We start from the raw sequence: 25,463 nt of genomic DNA, 5'->3' as shown, positions 1-25,463 counted from the left end.
TCAGCAGCTAGCTAGAGAACACTCTGACCGTGTGCTTCACAAGTCATTGGCTTGCAGAGACTAGAATGTATGAAAGCACCCGATGGACAGGCACCGCTGCAACACATCCATCCACCACCTACACTAGTTCTGTATGTTTCAGTACAAGGAAGAGTGACGTCATTCTCCACTCCGTCTGACAGTCTGCCTATGAGTACAGAGCTCAAGGATGGTAGCAACCTTGGGACAACCCTGAGTCTCTGATGCCTCCTGCTGGCACACAGGTCCAGCACACATACCTGCATGAGCTCAGCACGTACTGGCTGAATGTGGTCATACAGAAAATCCGGTTGCAGGTTGTCCACACACAGCTCCAAGGTCCTCAGGCCTTGGCTGACCAATGTCTGAGACCCGTTGAGTGCAGACACCAATGGATCCATGAGCATGGGAAGATAGGGCAGGAGGGAGCTCAGCCGCACAGGCACAGTGAGACACAGCTCCACAAAGAGATCCTTCATGTGCTGCTTATGCAGGCCACTCTGCAGCATGTTGAGTCCTGGAGGCAGGGGGAGATTTTACTTTCTTGACATGTGCTCTTCTAATATACTACCAGTTAAACCTCTTAACTATGTTTACTGTCCCTACAGGCAACAACAGGCTGCAGGCAGCTTCTGAAATAAACATTTTAAATCCACTTTTATTACAAATATGGAGCCTCCTTGAGTACAAAGTCAACCTTTACTTCATTGGCATTAATCTAATGTTTACTGAGCCCATCTCATGGAGGATGGAGAGTAAAGTATAAACAAGAGAGCCAAAACCAGGTGCATTCTGGGTACCATTGAGGAGAGACACAAGATTCAAAAAAGAAGCCGTGCTAGTTGAGGAAAGCACCACCAGGCAGGCAGCAGAGGTGATTCAGAATCCACGGGATGAGGATAAAAAGAGGACATGGGGCAGATTCCCAGAAGACCATCGGCTTTACAGAGGAAGGAGACAAGAGCTGGGATCACAGAAGGAGCCCAGGCAGAGCCAAGACCGGGCAGGGGCTGGACATGAGGCTGAACAGGAGAGACAAGCTCCTCGTGAGCCACACTCTGAGGTGATTAATGTTTTACATACCATACTTTTTTTTTTTTGGTCTTTCTGAAGCAGGGTCTCCCTGTAGCCCCAGCTGTCCTGGAACTCACTATGTAGACCAGGCTGGCCTTGAACTCACAAAGATCCGCCTGCTTCTGCCTCCCAAGTGCTGGGACTACAGGCGTGCGCCACCACGCCTAGCTCATACCACACATTTTTAGAAGTAACATACTGCATTAAATATGGAAGGCCTTTTCACATAAGACCTTATCTATGTGGTTTGATTGCAGAAACCAATAGTTATTCTCTAAATAATGATGGAAGAAATTCCCAGCACACACCCCATTCATTACCCACGACCTTCACTAGGCAAGGAAGACAAAGCTGGCAGTTACAGGCAGGCAGATACATACACACGCGAGACCTAACAATGGCAGCCGAAGCCATGCCCTCACCTTGCAAGAGGTTTGGGAGGAGAGGCAAAAACTCCTGATACAGGAGATCGTGGCTGCCTCCACCAATGGAGCGGAACAGTGCACGCAGGAGCAGGAAGTAGTTGTAGGGCTCCTTGGCAGTCTGGGCAAGCTCCATGGAGCTGTTCACAATCTTGTGCAGGTGAGGCTATGGAGAGAAGGCAGATGGATCAGGGAGCTCTGAGAAGGTGCCACACCTTCCAGACTCAAGCTAACACAGCACTGCAATCCAGTGACAGAAAAAGCAACTCTGAAGGTTATTTCAATAGGGAAAAAAACAAAGCAAAGACTTCCTGAGCTGTAGTTGACTTAAACTAGCTTGGCTATGAAAGATGCACTTATTAATAGGCTTCCAGGGTCTGCCCACTCTGCAGTTCTTGTGGATGCAGTCACCTCTTTACAGGGTTACAGTCACACAAGACATAAGAAGCCAAGTGCTGGAGAGATGGCTCAGTGGTTAGGAGCACTGGCTACTCTTGCAGAGGACCCAGATTCAGTTCCTAGCATCCAGATGATGGCTAACAATTATCCATAATTCCAGGTTCCAGGGGATCCAATGCCCTCTTCTGGCGTCCAAGGGCATTGCATACACGTGGTGCACTTACATACACATAGGAAAATAAATTTTTTTTAAAAAAAGAACCAAACGCTCCAAATCCCAACACTCCAGAAGCTGAGGCTTCAAGAAGACTGAGGGTGTGAGGTGGGCCTGGACCACCTAGAAAGATCGTCTCAAACAAAAAACAAAGAACCACTTACTTCTCCTACACCTGTACAATGAAGAAAAACAAAAGTTTAGAAAAGGAGTAATACTAATGACGAAACTAACTCATCAGAGATTTCTTTCGTTTTTTAAAAGGTTTTTGAGATGGGAGTCTCATGTAGCCTAGGCTGGCTTGACTCTGAATTTGCTAAGTAGGTGAGGCTATCTTAACTCTCCTGCCTCTACCTCCTGAGCAGGAGTATTAGAGGATTATACCACAGCAGGCCTTGATTCTGAGTTTTCCGAAAGCCAGCTGATAAGAGTATTGCTTATGAGCAGATAAAAAGTTTGTTTTATGGTTCCTAGGTTATTCTTTAAATATTTTATTATTTTTATCTTATGTGTATGAGTGTATTGCCTGCATGTATGTAAGTGCACCACATGCACGCAATTCCAGCAGAGGCCGGAAGAGGGCATCAGATCCTCTTGAACTGGAGTCACAGATGGACAGTTGTTAGCTGCCATGTGGGTGCTGGGAACCAAACCCAGGTTCTCTGTCGTGAAATGCCTATGGAGGTCAGAAGAGGTCACTGGAGCCCCTGGAACTAGTGTTACATACAGATGGCTGTTGGCCACCATGTGGGTGCTGGTCCCCTGCAGAAGTAGCCAGTTTCTCTGAACCCCTGGGCCATCTCTCCAGTCCCCTGAAATGTTTTCCACACCAGGGCCTTATTTATTACAAATCAATTTTTAAACCAGTGTTCTTTACCGCTGAGCCATCTCCCTAGCCCCAATTTTTAATTATTTTTATTTAATACATGCAGGTGCCCATGCAGGCCAGAAAAGGGCACCAGGTGCCCTGGAGCTGCAGTTACAGGCTGTCAGGAGCCACATGATGTAGGTGCTGGGAATTAAACTCGGGTCTTCTGCAATAGCAGCATGCACTCTTAACCACTGAACCATCTCCCCAGCCACAAATCAAATTTAAAGAGTGCATTACATATGTGAAATGGAGTCACTGTAGTTTCTGTTCAAAAGGCTAAAATAACAAAAATCCCATACACACCAGTGTCCCTCTGACCAGTGTGCCCCCAGACTAGAGTCAGTTACCTTCAGCATCTGCTCATTTTCAGCTGCGAACAGGGACACTGAGCCAAAGACCAGCTTGAAGAGCTTGAGGTATAGGTTGGAGAGCTCCACGTTGGAGCCCATCTCTGGCAGCCGATCCAGGAGATACTCCACCAGGATCGTGGCAAACAGAGCCGAGGTAGTGGGATTTGCCAAGAAGGAGTTGGCAACAATCTATGAAAATAAGAAATGCCCATGACAAAAATAATCCTACCCCAGAACATCTTAAGACAAAACAAGCAATTCCCCAAAACTCAAAACCCCTGTGCTGGCTAGTTTTCTGTTAACTTGACATAAACTAGAGTCACTTGCCAAGAAGGAACCACAACGGATGAATTTCCTCCATCCCACTGGCCTGTGGACATGTCTGTGAGGCAATTCCTTGATTGTTTGTTGATGCAGGAGGGCCCAGCCCACTAGTGGGCAGTGCCATCCCTGGGCAGGTGGACCCTTATAAGAAAGGTGCAAGTCAGTAAGCAACATCCCTCTGTGGTCTCTACTTCAGCTCCTGCCCTGACAGCCTGAGATGTGGACCATAGCTGTGAGATCAAAGAAACCCTTTCCTACCAAGTTGCTTTTCACCATGGTGTTTATCCCAGTGACAGAAACAATCAAGCACACAGTCTTTAGCAGAATCAAGAAATCAAAAATCCAAGGCTGGGTGTGGTGGTGCACACCATTAATCCCAGGATGTGGGAGGCAGAGGCAGGCAGATTTCTGTGAATAGTGCATTCCAGGGCAGCTAGGACTACAGGGAGACCCTGTCTCAAAAAGACCACAAAAAGAGAAAGAAATCAAACATCCACAAAACCAAATGTACTGCTGAGCCAAGTGGACCTGAGCACTAAGGACTCAACCCCAGTCTCAACAGCAAAGACCAAGAGCCTGCACTGAGTACACTTCCACTCTTGAGCTGGTCCAAGGTATCTGCAAGGGCTGAAAACTTCCTCAAACATTACCCCTAATACTCCCCTGTAAGCACATCCTTTGCTACATTGTTTTTAAAATCCTCAAAATAGGTGACTAAACACAAAAGGATTTAACACATAAACAAAAATACTTTAAAGTGAATGCTGAGCATCTTTTTGGGTAAGTTCTGTGGCACTGCACATTGACTCCCCCAGCCTCATTCACCCTCCCAGCTATTCTACCCCATCTCTCCTCCTAGCCTGGGCACTGAGCCCATTTCTTGTTTTGGCACCCCAGATATCTGGACTGACCTCCTGGCCCAGACTCCCCACTGCTCCCTGATCCTTTGCATAGAGACCAACCCAATTCATCCCTCTAGTATCCAGGAGCCCTCGGTCCTCTTCCTGCCTCCACCTCCCTCTGCATTCCTGGGCAGCACAGATACCAGCTTCCTGGAGCCAGCATCTTTCCTGGTTAAGTTCAGTGGTACCCACTGCACATCTTTCCCAGGCCCTGGTCCCAGGCCAGCCCAGCCTCCATATTCCTGAGGCCAACATCTTTCCTGGAGGGATCCAGACCTTAGTAGAAAGCCTGAGAGCATCTGATCCTCAGATGACTTGGGCCTCTGTGGGAACTCCTGAGCAGCAAGACGAAAGCAATTTGGCCACTCCAATATAAAATAAAAAGAGAGAACCTGAAGCCTAGACCAACCAGCTTTTCATGGCCAAGAAGTAAATCACAAAGGCACATAAAGTTTACAAAAAGAAGTAGACCTAAACTCAATAAAGTGAATGCTGAAAGAACAAAGAAAAGGGGCCAGTGAGGTGGCTCAGTGGGTAAAGGCACTTGCTGCCAAGCATGAAGACCTGAGTTCAATTCCCTAGTCTCCTCACAGTGGAAGGAGAAAACCAACTCCCACAAGCTGTCAGATGAACTCTGCTACACACAATAAATAAAAATTTTAATATAAAAAAGGAGTTTATACCTGAAGAGCATAATTTTTTGAGATTCTCTCTACCATGTAAGGGACTGTAGTCTGGAAAATCTCCTTAAATGTTAAGGGGTTCATCATGGTGAAGACACCAGCAAAATGTTCCAACACCTCCTTCTCTTCCTTCATCCTCACAGTCTGGCAGTTGGCTACTCGAATGTAGGTCTGTCCATTTCCCGCCATCTGGACCTGGGAGGAGAGAGCCACCCGAAACCATTAAAACTGAGCTCCTGTGAATGTGCTTCTTTACAAAGGCACACCAGTTACATACCTAAAACAGGGCAGTGAATTAGACCATAATGCCCCTTTCAGAATTCTCTTTTCTCACCTTAACTTTGAAAAAGAACAACAAAAACTTTAGAGGTCAAACTACCTCTGCCACAAAATGCACACAGATGGATACTTCGTAAGAATTCTCAGAGGGGCTGGAAATGTGGCTTGGATGACAAGGTGCTTGTCTGATGTGGTATTTAGTTAACTGTCAACTTGATACACTCTAGAATCACCTCGAAAGTCTCAGGGAGGGACTGCTGGATGAGGTTGGACTGTGGGCACATCTGTGGGGAAGTCTTAATTATATTCACTGAAGTGGGAAGATCCTGCCCACTGTGGTTGGCAGCATTCCCTCGGCGGGGCACCCTGAATTCTGTACGGCAGGGCAGCTGTGCACAAACATGCTCTCTGCTCTGACTGTTACGGCTATGACCAACTGCTTCAGGTTCTCACAGCCAAGGCTTCCCTGCAACGACAGACTGCAACCTAGGATGGCAAACCAGATAAATCTTTCTCCCCAAAGTGCTTTTGCTGGGGTGTTTTATCCCAGCAACAGGAAACTGAGATGCCGCACATGCAGGAAGCTATGGGTTTGAGCCCAGGCTCAAAGCGTACCTGGAATCCCAGCAAAATGCAATGCTGGGTCAAGTAAGAGAAGTAAATGCAGGTCCAGGCAAACAGAAGATGAGCTCTGCTGGCCCATGCTATCAGTAGCACTCCTAGTCTAAGGACACCTTCCACACCATAGCAATTCCCATACCTGATAAATATCTAAGGCCTGCATCGCATACTTCACGAGTTTGATGTAAATTTGAGTCTCTTTGGGTTGTAACTGCTTGTTGGGAATGAACTGAGCTTCTGGAAGAGAGAGAACACATTAAAACCTTGCAAAATAAGACACACTATACAGAAAATGCCATGGGTCTGAGCAGTGTGGAAGCACAATTACCACCAGGTGCTTTACAGGATGTGATGCCCCACGTGATGGTCTTGACTCCACAGACCAGGGTCTTCACCAGACTTCGGCAGTCTGTGACTTGGAACGTCTGCTTGTCCTCCTTGTCCTTTTCTCCTTGTTTCTCAAATGGAGGCACAGGGGCTGGTGTCACTGGAGTGGCTGGTGTTGGGGGTGGAGGTGGAGGGGGAGCAGGGGCAGGTATAGGGGCTGGGGAGGGTGCAGGGCCAGGGGCAGCAGGAGCAGTGGGCACCCCGGGCAGAGTAGCTTCCACAGCTCCGAGTTCAGACTGAGGCTTGCACTTCTTAAAAATGGCTGAGAGTTGGTACCGAGCAATGGTGTGAAACTTGAGAACAAAAACCTGAGGGCAAGAGAAATGGGGGTGGGACACAGAAGTTATTCGTAGGCCAAAAATCCTTTCAGATGACAGAAAAACAAAATGCCACTGAAACCACCTACTGGTCATTCTACCTTTGCTTCACAAAAAGGCCAAATGAGGATAGGGTTGGGGGATGGGGGTAGGGTGGGGGGCCTGGGAGGGTGTGTGCAGTTAGTAGCCTGCTTGCCTTGCAAGCATGAGGACCTATCTGATCCCCAGAACCCCTGTTAAATTTAAAAAAAAAAAAAAAAAGCCAAGTTTGGAGGCATGAATTTGTAATCCCAATTCTGAGCAAGCAGATTCACAGATCTAGGGCTGGATGGCCAGCCAACATACGCTATCTGATGTGCTCCAGACAAATGAGACTTCGTCTCAAAAAACAAACAAATGGGTTGGAGAGAAGGCTCAGTGGTTAAAAACACTGACTGGTCTTGCAGACCTGGTTTGAATCCCAGCACCCACATGACAGCTAACAACTGTCCATAACTCCAGTTCTAGGGGATCCAACAGCCTCTTCTGTCTTCCACAGGCATTGCAAGACATGGGTGCACTTACCTATATGCAGGCAATACACGCATACACATAAAATAAAAATAATACATATTTTAAAATAACAAACAAAAACAAAAAAACAACAACAACAAAAAACCCTAAGGTGGGCGGTTCCTTCAGGACACCACCACGGTGGTTCTCTGGCCTGTGCACCTGCACAAGAACAACCTGACACACCTGAAGTTCAGAGGTTGCTAGTTTCTAAGCACTTCAATAAACAGAATGGAAATCTAACCCAGCACAGCTGTCCCTCCAGCACCACACTATCACCCATCAGCCATGGAAACCCTTCCATCCTTTACCCAGATACCACTGGGGTCTCTGTGGAGACACCCATGGTGTAGTCAGCATCTGGCTTTCACCCCAGAGAACTCCTCCAGTTCCAGGAATTATACAAAGAGCTTACACAATCTATTAACTCTCAGCAACCCTATGAGGCAGATGCTGATTGTCCTCAAACATACTGAAAACAGGCAGATGGCTTAAGCACAGCTAGCTAGCAGGAAGAGCCCAGATTTGAACCTGTGTGGACTAACTTCTGGGGCCCAGCTGGTCAATCTGGCCACTTCCTTCACCCACATTTAATAATGCTTAATTAAGATTAAGAGCCAAGCTGGAAAGATGGCTCAGCAGTTAAGAGCACTGGCTGCTCTTGCAGAAGATTCGTGTTCAATTCCCAGCACCCACATGGTGGCTAATAACCATCTATAATTCCAGTTCCAGGGGATCAAATGCCCTCTTCTGACCTCTGGAGGCATTGAACTATACAGGTGCAATTACATACATTCAGACATAACACTCAAGATACATAAAAATAATAAATAAAAAATTTTATTTTTGAGACAGGGTCTCCTTGTAGCCCCAGCTGTCCTGGAACTCACTATATAGACCAGGCAGGCCTCGAACTCACAAAGATCTGCCTGCCTCTGCCCCCCAAGTGCTGGGATTAAAGGCATGTACCCCCAAAAAAAAAAAAAAAAAAAAAAAAAAAAAAAAAAAAAAAAGACAAGCTCAGGATGGACACTGCCCTGGCAGAGCTGGTACCTCTAGCATCCTCATCAAGACGTCTCTCCCATTGCCACTCTCTTGCTCACTCTTGGAGCGGATGCAGTCCACCAGATTCAGCAGGAGCTTGCAGGACATGGTTTGGATGCTACTGGGCAGAGACTCATCGTCGATGTTTTTGGCAAAGAGCTGGACGGCAAGGGAGAGGTCACTGAGGGGCAGATGCTGCCGAACATGGTGCACCAGATCAGCCAGTGTGCTGTAGGCGAGAGGCCTGCAGGTAAAGACACCCATTAGTGCCTATTCCCTAACAGCCATCACAGGAACTGCAGCCTAAGTTGGGGAGGTTTAATATGGCCTCTTCCCACCCAGACTCAGTACTCTTCTAGCTGCATGACAGAAAGACCTGAGTCTCCGCCAGACACTTTGCTCTGTACTTTCCCAGGTGAAAGGTTAACTTTGGTGCATGATATAAAGTTCCTTTTCTAGTTTCATTCTGTTGCATGATAAAAACACTGACCAAAAGCAACTTAGGGAAAGGAAGGGTTTATCTGGCTTACAACTGCAGGTCACAGTACGTTGCTGAGAAGTCAGGGCAGGAACTCAAGCAGAAAACACACAGGAACACTGTCCCCTGGCTTGCTTCCCCTGGCTTGCTCAGCTAACTTTCTTATATAGCCCAGGCTGGCCTGTCTAGGGATGGTGCCGCCCACAGTGGGTTGGGTCCTTCTACATCAATTATCAATCAAGACAATGCCCCACAGACATGCCCACAGGTCAATCTGATTGAGGAAATTTTCCAATTGAGGTTCCCTCTTCCCAGGTGACTTTGGGTTCTGTCAAGTTGTCAATAAAAACTAACCAAGAGAGCTTCTGGCATATACTAGTAGATGCAGCTAAACAGAGATTGGATAAATGATCACCAGCTAGATCATGCACTGTGTGTTTATTCAAACATAAACAATGCAAGCAGGTTAAACTCTACATGACTCTTCAATACAGACACCACCAGTATCTAGGTTATTTGGTTCTTCAAGTTGTTCTCTGTTCTGCACAGTGTCCTGTGGTGTGTTCACGCACATATGCACAAATAAATTTGGAAATGCAAATTAAAAAACATTTAAGATTTTTATTTCATGTGTATAAGTGTTTTGTTTGCATGTGTGTATGTGCGCCACAAGTGAGAAAGAGGGTGTGTGATCCCTTGGAGTTATAGGTAGTTGTGAGCCACCTGGCATGGGGATTAGGATTCAAATTTGGGCCCTCTGGAAAAGCAGTACCTGTTCTTAACCACTGAACCATCTTTCGAGGCCCATAAATTAAAAAACTTTAATCAACCCAAGTACTTTCCAAAACTACTGCCATTCTAAACCCAATCAGTGAGTCAAGGCCCAACAGCTTGTATTTGTTGAAACCCTCCTAACATTAAATGCCAGTAATCTTTATCCCTAGCATGTAATCCAAACAGATATCATGTGTCTAACCTCATACCTGAGAGTCTCTCGTGCAGTATATCCTGAGCCAATCAGTATGGATTCATCAAACAGCTTGTCCATACAGGGAATGAACTCTAGAAAACCAATACACAAGGCGTATGTTACTAATAAGAACTGCACAGTAAATTCCTACACAGAGCCACCACAATGGTCAGTCTGAAAGACAGAGAGAGGGAAGACCTGAAAGGTACCCATACTGTCTGGATAAGGCTCTGGCTTTGCTGGGCCACACAAACCCCCTGCTGCCCCCAAAAACACAGTCAGGGTCATGTTCAAGAGCTAGAGAATTAACCACAAACACATAAGACATGCATCCAGGGGACATTTAGATTCTGGAACAAACCTGACATCCAGCCTACTTCAATAAGTCAAAGAACATTAAAGTATGTTTTTTACCAGCAAATAACCACTGAAGGTTAAAGACATAAAAGAAGTGGGTACACTGGAGACACAACATGTTTAGGGCAGCACAGAAGTACACACACACAAAAAATCAAAGCCAGGTCAGGGAGATGACTCAGCAGGTATAAGTACCTGCCCTTCCTATACATAGGGTAGGGAGAGAATTAAACTCCTGAAAATTGTCCTCTTACCTCCACGTCTGTGTACATGCACGTGTACACACATCCACCCACACACACACATACACACAGAAACAAATAAATAAATAAAATGTAAAAAAGCCAATTAGGGTGAGCAAGGTGGTTCAGCAAGTAAAGACACTTGCCACCAAGCCCAACAACCTGAGTTCCATCCCAGGACCCAACATGATAGGCGAGCCAATGCTCAAGAGTTGTCCTCTGACATCCGTGTCATTGTAGCACACCTGCACCTGCACTCCAACACCACACAAAACTCAATCAATCAATACATCAGTAACTTTAGAAGCCAATCATAAAGAGACTCCAAAAGTAGAAGGCTCTGCACTCAACCGGTCTAGAGATCAAACTACAAAGGGCAGCAGCTTGGAGAGCCACAAGTCCTGGTGAACAGGTGTTACCACAAACCAGCACCAAGCTTCATGGTCCCACCAAGGGCCTGCTTGTACACCTGTGGACTTGGGCTATCTGAAAAGCGTGAGAACCTCCTGCTGCCCAGGTCCCCACATGAAGCCTCAGAATCCTCACTGCTCTGACAGCAAGAGCTATAACTGCAGTCTGAGGGCTGGAAAGATGGTGCAGCAGGTAAAAGTGCTTGCCAAGCAAGCCTGAGGACCTGGGTTCCATCCTCAAAACCCAAGAGTTGAAAGAGAGAACCTACTCACAGAAGTTGACTTCTGATGCAAACTCAATCCCAACATTAAATTAGAAATAAAATTTTTCAGCAAAGCATGGTAGCACATGGCTTCAATCTCCGCACTTGAGAGGCAGAGTTCAGGTCCAGCCTGTATTGAGTTATAGGCCAGCCAGTGGTACATAGTGAGACCCTGTCTGCAAAAAGAAAAAAAAAAAACTACGTAAAAAAAGCCCAGTCCCAGTTTTATGTATTCTCTGGTTTAGAAACCATTGACAATTTTAACAATTACTATGGAAACTTACTGGGCAAAATAATGTACCATAACTAAACAGGGTAAGTCGTCGATATCAAATTTCGGAAATATTCAAGTATGAAAATGATTTACCAATATTATTAAGAGAAAATGAAGAGTGGCACAGAACCAACCTCACAGCATAGAAAATGAAAGCACTAAGTTTTTTTCACCTTTTAAGAGCTGCTAACTGCAAATAATCAAATGGCTATTTGCCATTTCAAGAGATTTGCAATAAAAAATCAGACAAGTACCAGAAGGCATAAGCTAGTCTAAGGAAGCCATATTAATGACTGGGTTTCTTAAAAAAAAAAAAAAAAAAAAGGTGGGGGGGACCCCTGGTAAAGAAAAAGGCAAGGGTGGAGGGGCAATGACAGAGGGAGAGAAGAGACACAAGAAAAGGGAAAGCAAAAGGCCAAGAGAGGCCAGAAAAACTCATACACATAAAATAAAAAAACAAGAGAGCAATGAGAAAGGGGAGCCATGTGGGGCTCTGACAGCCACCTCGAACCATCTCTGAGCCTCTGAGCCCACCCCAAAGAGGGCAGCAGAGCCACACAGGCCTTCAAAGAGCAGAGCCTTACGGTTCCTCAGCTCAGTGGTAAGGATGTGCTTGGCAGCAATCAGGAGCTCCTTCCTGAGGTGTGCAGTCTCCGCCGGGCAGTTGGAGAGCAGCTGCAGCATACCTTTCACCATCTGTTGAGAATACTTGGTCACCAGCTCCTGTCCAAAGCGGGGACACAACTGTGAGGCTTCTGGGGTAAGCCAACAGCCAAGGCCTATCCAGAAAGGCTCAGCATGCATGTGCATGCACACACACACAAAACACATGCATGCACGCACGCATGCTGCAAACACAAACACATGCACATGCACACCATATACACATACATATGAAAGGAAGAAAAAGGAAGAAAACAAGGGAAAACTTAAGTCAAGGAACTTACCTGGTAAATTCTGATGATGTAAGCTAAAAAGGACAGTGTTTTGATCTGAGCAGCAATGAAGTCTGCATACAGCTCCTTGTTGTAAAGCTTGTGTTGCCTGAGTGGGAAGTGAAATAAATGTGTAACATTAGCTCCCACCCTTTAGGAATTAATTAAATGTTGACAGCCATTATTAACCCCAGAAGTTTTTGATTTCCACAGAGACCAGAAGCAACACAGTAGCAAGAAAATGCATCAACTTTGCTGCAGCTTCAAGTAACATGAAAGGGGCTGAAGAGATGGCACAGAGGCGTGCTTGCTGCTCTAACAGAGGACAAGGGTTCAGTTCTCAGCACCCATGCAAATGCCTGTAACCCCAGCTCCAGGAGATATGACACTCTCTTCTGGTTACCAAGGGCACTGCACTCATAGACACATATATGCATATACCCACATACAGACAAGGGCACATGCACATATTTGAAAAAATAAAAATTAAGCCAGGTGTGGTGGTACACACCTTTAATCCCAAAACTTGGCAAGCAGAAACAGGGGGTTCTCTATGAGTTTAAGGCCAGTCTGTTGTGCACAGTGAGTTCTAGGCCTGCCAGGGCTTCATAATGAGACCCTGTCTCAAAAATAAGAGGCTGGAGAGATGGCTCAATGGTAAAGAGCACTGGTTGCCCTTGCAAAGGACCTAGGTTCAGATCCCAGCATCCACATGGTACTAATAACTGTAACTTAATTCTAGGGGATCCAACGCCCTCTTCTGGCCTCTGCAGATATGACATGCACATGGTATGCTTACATACATGCACACAAAACACTCATACTCATAAAATAAACATTTTGAAAAAGTAAATAATCAAAACCAAACATGAAAGGTCTGAAGGCCCAAACAACACCAGAACATGAATCCCCTATCAGAACATGGATTCCCTATTGGCAAAATATTGGAGTGCATACTCCCAACACCAAAATATCAGAGCCCCTGCATGCTCAAATGTAAGGCCCGCCCTGGGCCTTAGGGGTGGTTGGAGAGAATTCCTCCTCAGATGTTGCTGTCAAGTGAACCACAGCCAGACAGGCTGTACGTCAAGAGGTGGAATCCTTACGGAAAGCTACAAAGTTTAAGACATGGGGGAGTCCAGTTGGCCTGTTCCATCTTTTCAAAAGAAAGAACTAAGGAGCCCAGGACATGGCTCAGGGGGTAAAGGCGCTTGCTGGCAAGTCTAATGACCTGAGTTCAATCCCTAGGATCCTTGTGGTAGAAGAAGAGAACCGACTCTGGCAACCTGTCCTCCATCATGCATACTGTGGTACACATGCACCCGCACAGAAAATAAGTAATGTTTAATAAAAGTTTTATGGGGCTGGAGAGATGTTTAGTGTTAAAAGCACTGACTACTCTTGCAGAGGACACGGGTTCAATTCCCAGCATGCACATGGCAGCTATGAACCATCCTTAAATCCAGTTCCAGGGGAATCCAAAGCCCTCTTCTGACCTCCACGGCATTGCATGACACAGATGCACTCACATACATTCAGGCAATACACTCGTACACATAAAATAAAAATAATAAATAAAAAATATTTAAAACAAAAAAAGAGGTAACAGTTGCAGATCTGAGTTGTGTCCAGGATCTAAGACAGGTGATTCACAACCACCTGGAACTCTGGTTCCAGGGGATCTGACACCTTCTGCTGTCCCGAGGGTACCCACACTTACATGCATACATCCACGCATCCATGCATACATACATACATTCATACATATACCATTAAAGATAAAGGAAATTTCCTAAAAATGTTAATAACATTTTTGAAAGGACCTATAACCATTATCACTAAAAGAAAAGTTAAAAATTAAAGTCAAGCGGGGTGCGGTGGTACATGCCTTTAAACCCAACAATTTGGAGGTAGAGGCAGCTGTGAGCTCGAGGCCAGCCTGTCTTCTACATATTAAGTTCCAGGCCAGTCAGAGTTACTGGGAGACCCTATCTCTAATTGTTAAAAAAAAAAAAAAAAAAAAAAAAAAAAAAAAATCAAACAACGGAAAAAAGTAAAAATGTAGTTTTACCAAAAAAAAAACAAAAAACTTTTTTTCTGAAATAGGGTCTCCCTGTAGTCTCAGCTGGCTTAGAACTAGCTATGTAGACCAGGCTGGCCCTGAACTCACAAGAGATCCACATACCTCTGCTGGGACTAAAGATGTGCACCCAGTTCGGTTTTACCAAAAAAAAATTTTTTTTTGTCTTTTTGAAGCAGGGTCTCCCAGTAGTTGCAACTGGCCTGGATTCTCTATGGAGGCCAGGCTGGCCTCGAACTCACTGAGATCTGCCTGCGTCTGCCTCCCGAGTACTGGGATTAAAGGCATGCACCACCATGCCCCACTCAGTTTTACCAAAATTTTAACACCCGTAAGTCTCACGTCTCTAGAACAGCAGCAGCAAGCATTGTACTAGTTGGAAAAGCACTGGGGCCTCAGTTTTGTCAGGGTCCGAGGGACACTCACCTGGCTTGTGCTGACACTTGAATCGCGATGGTATTCATGATCAGGGGTACAAACTCGGCAACCACGTTGTGGATGTTCAGTTTGTAGAGCTGAAAGAAATACAGCTGTGTTTTGAGCTTTTACATTCAACTACCACAGAATGATCTGGCACTCCAGAGCACCCAGGTTTCATAAACTTTTTTTTTCTACAAAAATTAAGCATGAATTTTCACATGAAGAAGCAAAACACAAGAGAAATAGTAATAAGCAATACACATACCTGGTACATTAACACAACAATAATGGGCAGTTCTGCCAACACTTTGAGAGAAAGTGATCCCCGTGGAATGATGGAGTGCTGTAAGATGCAGAGATGTCGGTTAGCCCTGTGGTACCCAGAAAGCCCCAGCTAATTCCAACAAGCACTACACAAAGCTCAGAGAAACACGGACCCATTTCTGTGAGGCCCTGTGGTAGAAGGCCCCAACTATCTACCTATGCAGAACTGCCATTTCATGGAAGGTAGAATCTCAGGGACACTCCATCAAACACACTCAAACCACCTAGAAATCTGTTCACTTAAAGAGTTTGGGAGGCAAGCAGAGGCTTGGTTTTCAGACATGGTCTCACTACATAGCCTTGACTGACCTAAACTCACTATGTAAATGATGCTGGCCTCAAACTTGCAGTGATCCTCCTGCCTCAGCCTCCCTAGTGCTGGAGGACAGATGGGATCACCAGGCCCAACTTTACCTTACAGTTGTTTTTCAATGGTATTTATAAGTAGAAAATGCTTATTGTAAATATAAAGCTTAATAATCTTAAGTATTCTCAAACAGAAAAGAAACATGACAGATCCAAAATATAAACTGTCAATAGATGTGAATATACAGGTAAAAATAAACAAAATCCCACAAAGGAATGATACACAGAAAAGTCCTTAAGTGAAGAAAAGGGAAGGCATGTAAGCTTCACTTTAAACTTAAGCGTGGTGGGGCATGGTGGCACACGCCTTTAGTGCCAGCACTCTGGAGGCAGAGGCATGCGGATATCTGTGAGATTGATGCCAGCCTAGCCTACATACATAGCGAGTACCAGGCCAGCTGGGGCTACAGGAAGACGCTGTCTCAAAAAAAACCAAAAAAACCCTTAAGTCTCTTTCAGCCTAGCAAAAGCACTCTGTTTTAGTAAAACAAATACAAACAATAAAACCTTTTACTTGGAAAAAAAAAAAAAAAAAAAAAAAAAGGCAGGGTCTCACTATGTAGTCCTGGCTGGCCTGGAACTCTTGTGCAGCTTAGGCTGGCCTCAAACTCACAGAGAACCACCTTCCTCTGCCACCCAAGTACTGGGCTGGGATTAAAAGTGTGCAACACCACACTCCACACTTTTTTCTTTTTAAAACAGGGTCTCATGTAGCCCAGGCTGGCCTCGAACTTGCCAAGGATGACTCTGAAGTATTCATCCTCTACCCATCCAGAAGTGCTGAGATTACAGCTGTATGTCACTATGTTTAGTTTATGAGGTGCTGAACATGGAGCCTGGGGCTTCATGAATGCTAGGCAAATACGAAACCAACTGACCATATCCCCAGCCGCAATAAAACCTTAATCCAGTCCTAAGAATGGGTCACAGTAAAGGCTCACTGTGTGGCCCCTAAATGACAGACACCACAGTAACAGTCCAACTCATCAATTGCAGTTATTATTAGTGTTATCTTCACAAAGCCCATGACATAGAATTTCAATATAATAACGAGTAAAACAAGGTTTGAGTGAAAGTTCATGAAATTCATGAACTCTTCCAGAGTCAGGAAAACAGGTGCAGCTTGGGGATGCCACTGTCCACACTCTTGATCCCTGAACTTCAAATTTACCTGTAGTTTCAAAGGACGTCAGTCTCAAAGCTATGGGCAGAGCAGAGCACCCCTTACCCCCATGCCTGGCTTCCCAAGCAGATCTCTGCAATAAGTTGGTCTTTATTGCCAAACATCACTAGTACCCAAGGGTTCATTTTTCACACCTTTCGTAGCAGAACCAGGGATGCTCTGCCAGGTACACTTTTATGCTTCCAAATATTTACAGAAATGAGAAAGGAAACCCCAGGGCTGAGAGTTGGTTCAGCAGTGAAGAGCATTGGCTGCTCTTGCACAGGACCAGGGTTCAGTTCCCAGCACCCACATGGTGGCTAACACTGGTCCATTACTCAGTTCCAGGGGATCTAATGCCTTCTTCTGGTCTCCATGGGCATTGCACAACATGGGTGCACTCACATACATGCAGACAAAATACTCATACACAAAAATAAAAATAAATAATTTTTTCTGTTTTTGTTTTGTTTTTGAGACAGGGTCTCTGTAGCCCCAGCTGGCCTAGAACTCGCTTTGTAGACCAGGCTGGCCTTGAACTCACAGAGATCTGCCTGCCCCTGCCTCCCGAGTGCTGGGATTAAAGGCATACACCGCCATGCCCGGCGCCCATAAATAATTTTTAAAAAGGGGAAAAGTCAAGTGGTCTGAGGCATCTCATTCTCTCTCCTCTACAACCTTCAGAAGTCACGGGGAAGCGCTTACCGTTCGGGTCTCACTGTCCTCGCGCTCAGGGTTGACTTTCACGGCAACTGTCGTTATCATGCCGACCATCTCAGGGGGAGGCACCGTGTTCTCAGGGATCACCTGAGGGTTCTCAAAGTAGCGGTTCTATACAAAAAAGAATGCAATTAAGGCAAACAGTGACTCTGACTGTGCTTAATATTCCCCATTCAGAAATCAGTACCCTCCCCAATCACTTCTTCAACCAAAACAACCCAAATACCCCTTTGGGACAGGTGGTAATAAATAAATGTATGTAGGAAGTTCAAACTGTAACAAAGGGGTTGGGGATTTAGCTCAGTGGTAGAGCGCTTGCCTAGCAAGCCCAAGGCCCTGGGTTCAAAAAAAAAAAAAAAAAAAAAAGACAAAAAGACAAAATAATAAACTGTAACAAAAACATACCACTACTTTTGGAAGCTCCTTGTAAATCTGTTTCACGAAATCCAAAAAGTGATGAATCTAAATAGAAGACACTTCATTATAAAAACATATATACAGAGCAGGCAAGATGGCTCAGCAGGTAAAATGCATGTCACGCAAGCTAAGTTCAATACCCTGGGACCCACATAAAGTTGGAAGGAAAGAACCACTACCACAGTCATCCTTTGACCTCCACACGTATGCCTCGGCACATGAACCCATACCCCCCATATATGTACACACATCATGCACACATGCATATACACAATAACTATGAAAAAAATGAATTTACATGCAGACAATGCTTATAGCTAAAAAATGTAACTAGCTTAATGTATAAGACCTCATAAAATGGGCTGGAGACATAGTTCAGCAGTTAAGAGCCCTGGCTGCTCTTGCAGAGGACCCAGCTCCACATGGAGGTTAATAACTATAACTCTAGTTCCAAGGGCTCACCCTATTCTGGACTCCACAAGCATTGCATTCATGTGGTGTATACCTGTACCCTAACACACACACATAAAGGGAAAAGAAATTTAAAAAAAAAAGAGACCTCATAAAACAGGTAAAGAATCAGGGTTGGCAAAATGGCTCAGCATGTGAAGACACCTGCCACCAAGCATCACACCCCAAATGAGCAGTTTTTGTTGTTTTTTAAAGATTTTTTGTCTTTTTGAAGCAAGGTCTTCCTGTAGCCCCCCAACTGTCCTGGAACTCACTATGTAGACCAGGCTGGCCTTGAACTCACAGAGATCCGCCTGCCTCTGCCTCCTAAGTGCTGGGATTACAGGTGTGCACCACCACGCCCCACTTAAGATTTATTTTTAGTTTATGTGTATGAGTGTTTGCTTGCATATATATAGAGACACACCACATTAATGCAGTGCCCACAGAGGCCAGAAGAGGGTGTCAGATCCCCTGGAATTGGAGTTATAGGCAGTTATGAACCACCATGTGGGTGCTAGAAACTGAACCTGGGTCCTCTGCAAGAGCAGTCAGTGCTCTTAACCAGTAAGCCATCTCTCCAGCACAAATCTAAGAGAGTTTGATCCTATGAACTCTCATGGCAGAAAGACTTCTGTAAGGTATCTTTGACCTGTGTGTGGTCTGCCCCCAAAATAATAAAAAATATAATAAAGAGGGCTGGAGAGATTGCTCAGTGGTTAAGAACACTGGTTGTTCTTGCAGAAGAACTGGTTTGAATCCCAACACCTTCATGGCAGCTAACGACTGTCATAACTCCAGATCCAATGGCCTCTTCTGTCCTCTAAGGGCATTGCACGACATGGGTGTACTTACCTACATGCAGGCAATACACTCATACACATAAAATAAAAATAATAAATATTAAAAATACATATATAATAAAGGGCTGAAGAGATGGCTCAGCAGTTAAGAGTACCCATTTATATGAATTTTTAATTAAAAATAGTAATAAAAATAATGCACAACGCTTTAGAATGTGAAAAGGCAGAGACTCACTACTGAGGGACTCAAACTGCCAAAACTTTTCTAGAAATCAACGTGGCAATTTATGTCTGAAGCACTGAAACTGACCTTTGACTTGATAATTCTACTTCTACAGACCTAGTCAATCACATAATGTGAACTATAAAGAAAAATATTTGGTACTAACTAGCCGGGCGTGGTAGCACACGCCTTTAATCCCAGCACTCGGGAGGCAGAGGCTCTGTGGCTCTGTGAGTTCAAGGCCAGCCTGGTCTACATAGTGAGTTCCAGGACAGCTGGAGCTACAAGGAGACCCTATCTCAAAAAGACGAAAAAAAAAAAAAAATTTGGTAATAACCATCAAGAAAAAAAAAAATTGAAGAATCTAGAGATAAGGACATCTAATAAGAAAGGTTATCAAGGGTGGAGAGACGGCTTAGCAGTTGTTAAAAGTGCTTACTACTCTATCAGCGAACCCACGTTTGGGTCCCAGCACCCACACTGGGTGGCTCACAACTCTGTAACTCCAGCTCCAAGGCATCTGACATCCCTGCAGACCTCTGTGGGTATCCAAACATGTATGTGCTTATACATGCACACACAAAATAAAATATTTTTATAAAAAAAGAAAGCATTGAGGCGGGAGAGATGGCTCAGCAATTAAGAGCACTGACTGCTCTTGCAGAGGACCCAGGTTTGATTCCCAGCACCCACATGGCGGCTATGAACTGTCCTTAACTCCAGTTCCAGAGGAATCCAAAGCCCTCTTCTGACCTCCGCAGCATTGCATGACACGGGTGCACTCACATACATGCAGGCAGTAAACTCATACATATAAAATAAAAATAATAAACAAAAAATATTTTAAAAAAAGAAAACAAAGAAAGCATCATACACTCATTAAAACTTCTGACAAGGGAAATACTGACCTACAGTAAAAAGGAAAGCAATTGTGACATTAAATATTATATGCAGGGCCAGTGAGATGACTCCGTTGGCAAAGGCCCTTGGTGCCAAGCCTGATGACCTGATTTCCATCCCCAGGACCCACATGGACCAAACACAGAAGCAATTCCTTGAAGTTGTCCTCTGACCGACACACACACACACTGTGGTACATATACACCCATATACACACAAATAAATAAATCTAAAATAAGAGTTTAAGATTTACACGGCAATAGGAATCTTGTTGGCATTTCCTAAGTGTTATAACACAAACAACTTACTTCTTGTGTGATTGGTGGTCTGAACTGTTTGTGTAGCTCAATAATTATTCTTAGACAAATAAGAACATTTTCTTCATTTTCCGTCTTTAAAAAAAAATTAAAGAAGTTAAACTCCTGCAAACATTTTCATCTCAAGATTAAAGCCAAATTTTCTTTCTTTTCTTTTTGTCTCCCTGTAGCCCCCAGCTGGCCTGGAACTCTGTAGACCAGGCTGACCTCAAACTCACAGAGATCTGCCCACCTCTGCCTCCCAAATGCAGGGATTAAAGGTGTCCATCACCATGCCCAGCTGAAGTCAAAATTTTCTAAGTATAATCTTCATTCCCACCCTCCACACACCCTGGGATCAACCAGTTCATATCTGATTTACTAAAAATTTGTAAGCCCCAGGACTCAGCTGTCCCAGACAGTAAATGCCAGGGTCTTTGGTGAAACACCTGAGCAGCACAGCATCCCACCAGCAAGCTGACAGTAACTCTGAGACAGCGAAGCTAGCATGTATGACACACAGTAAGGCATACTGTGGAACTGTCCCCCATCCCCCGCCCTTCACCCCTGCCTCTGAGATGGGATCTCATGCAGCTCACAGAGCTAGAACTTGCTATGCAACTGACGATGGTCTTGAACTCCTCAATGCTGGGACTGCAGCTTCCCAAAGCCTGATGTATACTGTGCTAAGAGTGGAATCCGGACTTCATGCACACTAGGCAAGCACTCTACCAGCTAAGCCACATCCTCAGTCCTCAATTAATGTTTTGTTGTTGTTTGTTTTGGGTTTTTTGAGACAGGGTCTCACTCTGTAGTAAGTTCCTAGCTAGCCTGGAACTCATTATATAGAACAGGCTGTCCTGGTCTTGGAGTGCTAGGATTAAAGATGTGTTTAACCATGCCCAGTGTGAATCAATGTTTTAAGGGCTAAACTGACAAAGTTCACTGCTTGGAAACAAAGGTTGAGTATCCCTAATCTAAAAATCCAAAACTTCAATCAAATGTTCTAAATTTCTCAATTTTTTAAGCACCTGACAGGATACCACAACTGGCCTGACTTCACATAAGGGACCGGAGTTAAACAGACACAGTAAAATCCTACAGTAAAGTCCCTCCAGTCTGCTTGCTGCAGGTGTAACCAATACACAAAGAACTTCACATTTAGACTTGGGCTGTATCCCTAGATATCTAGTTAGGGTTATGTAAATATTCCAAAAATTCAAAAATAATCCAAAATCCAAATACTTCCATTCCCAAGGATTTTGGGTAAGGCATCCTCAACCTGTTTTGCTAAAAGACTGAGAAGAAAAACAGCCCGCTATTGTAGACACTTGCCATGAACTGGACTGGGTGGGAAGAACATGACAACACTACTGCAGGGACCAGCCACTTTACCTCCAAGGCTGTTGATGCCTCAGAGACTTTAGGCAACATGGCCAATGTGGAAGAGCCAGTGAGTGGCAGGGCCAAAGTATGAATACAATTTTATCCCCTATCAGAGCTCATCTTCCTAAGGGGCTCCACAAATAATAGGATTTTAAACACATCAAGATGAAACAGAAAAATTTAATGAATGGATTCACCCCAAGAATTTAAGGCCTTCCTGTTATGGTGGCTCATGCCTTTAATCCCAGCACTTTGTGGCCTGAAGCAGGCGGATCTCTGAGATAGGGGCCAGCCTGGTCTACACAGTGAGGCCCTCTCAAAAAAAAAAAATTTTTTTTTTTCATCTTTCTGAATAAATAGAAACGGGAGAAAGGAGAAAATAAAATTTTTTCACTATTTCAGAATGTTAGTAAACTGTAAAATACCTCTAGATTTTATTTTAAGAAAATCATTGAACATTTCAAATATGGCTATTGGAGAACTCTCAAAGATTACCTCTAAAAAGCGAAACATCACAGACAGAACATTTTTTGTATGCGGGCGAAGATGCTCATTGGTTGGTATCCGATGAATTATTTCAAGTACTAGCTTCCGCAGTTGCTGGCAAGTGAAAATACATGTGTAAAAATAAAATACACCCAGGCGTTCCAAACTCATTGTTTCACATCATACACATGTTACACATCTGCCTGTGGCCAGTGTGGATCGCCACCATCCAAGGAGATGGGTCTAACTTTATAAAGAGACCTCCAAATTATACAGAATCTGAGTATGTATGAAACTGTTTCCAGTATTTCTGTAACTTTTCCTCTTTTACAGCTTTATTGGTATTTCTACCAGAAAACTAAACCATGAGAACAGAGTAAATCAAAGACAAACAGCAAAGCAGATTTAAGAACAAAGAAATGGGGCTGAAGAGATGGCTCTTTGGTATTTTGCCTCTAGTAACATGGACATACACACATTCCTAATTGGCAAATGCCAGAGCCATAGTCTTGGATAGTTACTCTGCAAAGACAAAACCTCGCTCTTTCATTATTTGTATTTTATGTGTGTGTTTTGCCTGCACATATGTAAGTGCACCACACACATGCAATCTCAGCAGAGGCCAGAAGAGGGCATCATATCCCCTTGAACTGGAATCACAGATGGACAGTTGTTAGCCGCCATGTGGGTGCTGGGAACAAAACCCAGGTCCTCTGCAGGAGCAGCCAGTGTTCTTAACTGCTGAGCCAGCTCTCCAACCCTTACTTTCATTCTTTAGGGTTTTTGTACAGTTTTGATTCACATGTTTCCCCCCCGGGCTAGGATGTAACATTACCTGGGCAGGCTTCTCCTGAAGAAACTGGACTTCTCCGTCTTGGAGAAATGTAAGAAACCGAGGGATGATATGTTCCAGGAATGTAGAGTACTGAGGAGACGATGTGACATTCTATTGGCAAAAAGAAAAGGCTCCTAAGTTATCCCTGTGTACTTTCACTTGATATTCACATAGAAACCTCAAAGAAAAATGAAATTTTTTAAAGATTTTTTTTTTAATTTATGTGTATGCATATCTCCCTGTGTGAATTTTTAAGTGCACAAGGGTGGGGATGATCTCAGAGGTGGGAAGAGGGTGCTTGCTCCCCTGGAATTGGAATTTCGGACTATGGCAAGCAGGAACCAAACCCATGCTCTCTGTAATCACAGTAAGCACTCGGAATTGTGAGCCATCTCTCCTGGTCCTGAAAACAAAACATCTGCAGAGCCAACAAGTCTTCTGAATAGTTTAATATGTTTTCAAGATATCATTTTAAATAAGATTTTAAATCTACTAAAGAAAAATAAATGCTGAAATTTATTGTTAACATTGGACATGCCAGGGACTGGAAAGATGGCTGAAAGAGCTTCTTGTTCCTCTAGAAGACCCAAGAAGTTCAGTTCCCAGCACTGACATCAGGCAGCTCACAATCACCTGGAACTCTAGCTCCAGAGGATCCGAAATCCTCTTCTGGCCTCCATGGGCAAACACACACATACAAATGTTACATATATAGGTAATACATAAATATAAACAAAATAAATACATAAATACATAAACAAAAATGGGGAGGGGGTACTGGAGAGCTAGCTCAATAGTTAAGAGCCCTTGATGCTCTTACAGAAGACCTGGGTTCAGTTCCCAGTACCCACACAGCAGCTAACAACCATCTATAACTCCAGTTCCAGGGGATCCAACACTTCTGACCTCTGTGGGCACTGTACACATGTGGTGCGCCTACATACATACAGGCAACCATTCATACATGTAAAATAAATATGAACCTTTTAAAAAATGTAGACATGCCAAGCTAGAGATTAGGCCCAGTAGTTAGACCATTTGGCTAGCAGGCATGAGGTTCCAGGTTTGATTCCCAGCACCACACACTCACAGTGGCTTGCACTCCCACATTCACGGTGGTACAATTCACAAAGAGCAAAGCAATGAAAGCAATTGGAGTGCCCATCAAGTACAACAAATGTGGTACACAGCTACAAAGGAATACTACTCTGCCATTAAAAAGATTGAGATACTGCCACTGGTGAGCACAAGAGATAAATATGGTCAGTGAAATGAGCTAGGCACACACACAGTCAAGTGCTACCCAGTCCCATTCATGTGTAGAGTCCAGTAGAAAGGCTGATAACAGAAGTTGAATAAAAATCAGTAGCTGCTTGCTAGAGGCTGGGAATATAAGAAAGGAGACTTCATGATGGTTAGTTTTTAACAACTAGACACAAACTATAGAGTCACTGGGGAAGAAGGAACCTCAATTGAGGAATTTCCTCCATCTGCCTGGCCTGTGGATATGTCTGTGAGCCATTTTCTTGATTGATAATTGATGCAGGGGGCCCATCCACTGTGGGCAGTACCATCCCTAGGCAGGTGGGCCTGCGCTGTATAAGAGAGTTTGCTGAGCAAGCCGGGGAGCAAAGCAGTGGAGCAAGCCAGTAAGCAGCGCTCCTCCATAGTTTCTGCTCCAGTTCCTGCCTCTAGATTTCTGCCTTGAGTTCCTGCTCTGTCTACCCTCCATCACAAACCATAACCTGCAAGACGTAATAAACCCTTCCTCCCCAAGTTGCTTTTGGTCAGGGTTTTATCACAGCAATAGAAAGCAAACTAGAGAGGCAGGGAAAGGCTATCAATGGGCACACTAAGTTACAGTTAGACAGGAGCAAGTCTGGTGTGCTGTTGCACAGGAGGGTGACTGCCAATAACAACATTCTGGACATATAAAGAGCTGGAAAGACTCAGTGACACCCTCTTCCGTCCTCCACAGGCATTGTACAACATGGGTACACTTACCTACATGCAGGCAATACACAAATACATATAAAATAAAAATAATAAAATTTTTATTTTATTGGGAGGCAGAGGCAGGCGGATCTCTGTGAGTTCAAGGCCAGCCTGGTCTACATAGTGAGTTCCAGGGCAGCTGGGGCCACAGGGAAACCCTGCTTCAAAAAGACAAAAAAAAAAAAAACACAAAGAGTTGGGTTTTTAAATGGGT

General features: G+C 44.4%; 1 protein-coding gene across 8 annotated transcripts in view; it reads right to left on the bottom strand.

Annotated features, from left to right (window-relative positions):
• Trrap (transformation/transcription domain associated protein) overlaps positions 1 to 25,463 on the bottom strand; it is a 123,430-nt gene that overhangs the window by 91,834 nt on the left and 6,133 nt on the right. For 6 of the 8 annotated variants that reach the window (XM_029559093.1, XM_029559096.1, XM_029559097.1 and 3 more), the window contains exons 4-20: positions 23,255 to 23,365; positions 22,429 to 22,533; positions 20,560 to 20,643; positions 17,864 to 17,920; positions 17,444 to 17,569; positions 15,152 to 15,229; positions 14,893 to 14,981; positions 12,399 to 12,495; positions 12,036 to 12,174; positions 9,919 to 9,997; positions 8,467 to 8,701; positions 6,486 to 6,852; positions 6,297 to 6,394; positions 5,258 to 5,452; positions 3,346 to 3,537; positions 1,515 to 1,680; positions 279 to 535 (exon numbers count right to left, since the gene is read on the bottom strand). In XM_029559093.1, coding sequence (XP_029414953.1) covers positions 279 to 535; positions 1,515 to 1,680; positions 3,346 to 3,537; positions 5,258 to 5,452; positions 6,297 to 6,394; positions 6,486 to 6,852; positions 8,467 to 8,701; positions 9,919 to 9,997; positions 12,036 to 12,174; positions 12,399 to 12,495; positions 14,893 to 14,981; positions 15,152 to 15,229; positions 17,444 to 17,569; positions 17,864 to 17,920; positions 20,560 to 20,643; positions 22,429 to 22,533; positions 23,255 to 23,365 — 2,475 coding nt within the window. The remainder of the gene's footprint in view (positions 1 to 278; positions 536 to 1,514; positions 1,681 to 3,345; positions 3,538 to 5,257; positions 5,453 to 6,296; positions 6,395 to 6,485; positions 6,853 to 8,466; positions 8,702 to 9,918; positions 9,998 to 12,035; positions 12,175 to 12,398; positions 12,496 to 14,892; positions 14,982 to 15,151; positions 15,230 to 17,443; positions 17,570 to 17,863; positions 17,921 to 20,559; positions 20,644 to 22,428; positions 22,534 to 23,254; positions 23,366 to 25,463) is intronic. The other 2 variants (XM_029559095.1, XM_017795834.2) reach the window with 1 other exon arrangement.

This window comes from Nannospalax galili, unplaced genomic scaffold, assembly GCF_000622305.1.
Source record: "Nannospalax galili isolate Female #2095 unplaced genomic scaffold, S.galili_v1.0 scaffold809, whole genome shotgun sequence".
Taxonomy (NCBI): domain Eukaryota; kingdom Metazoa; phylum Chordata; class Mammalia; order Rodentia; family Spalacidae; genus Nannospalax; species Nannospalax galili.
This window is presented reverse-complemented; position numbering and strand designations above follow the sequence as displayed.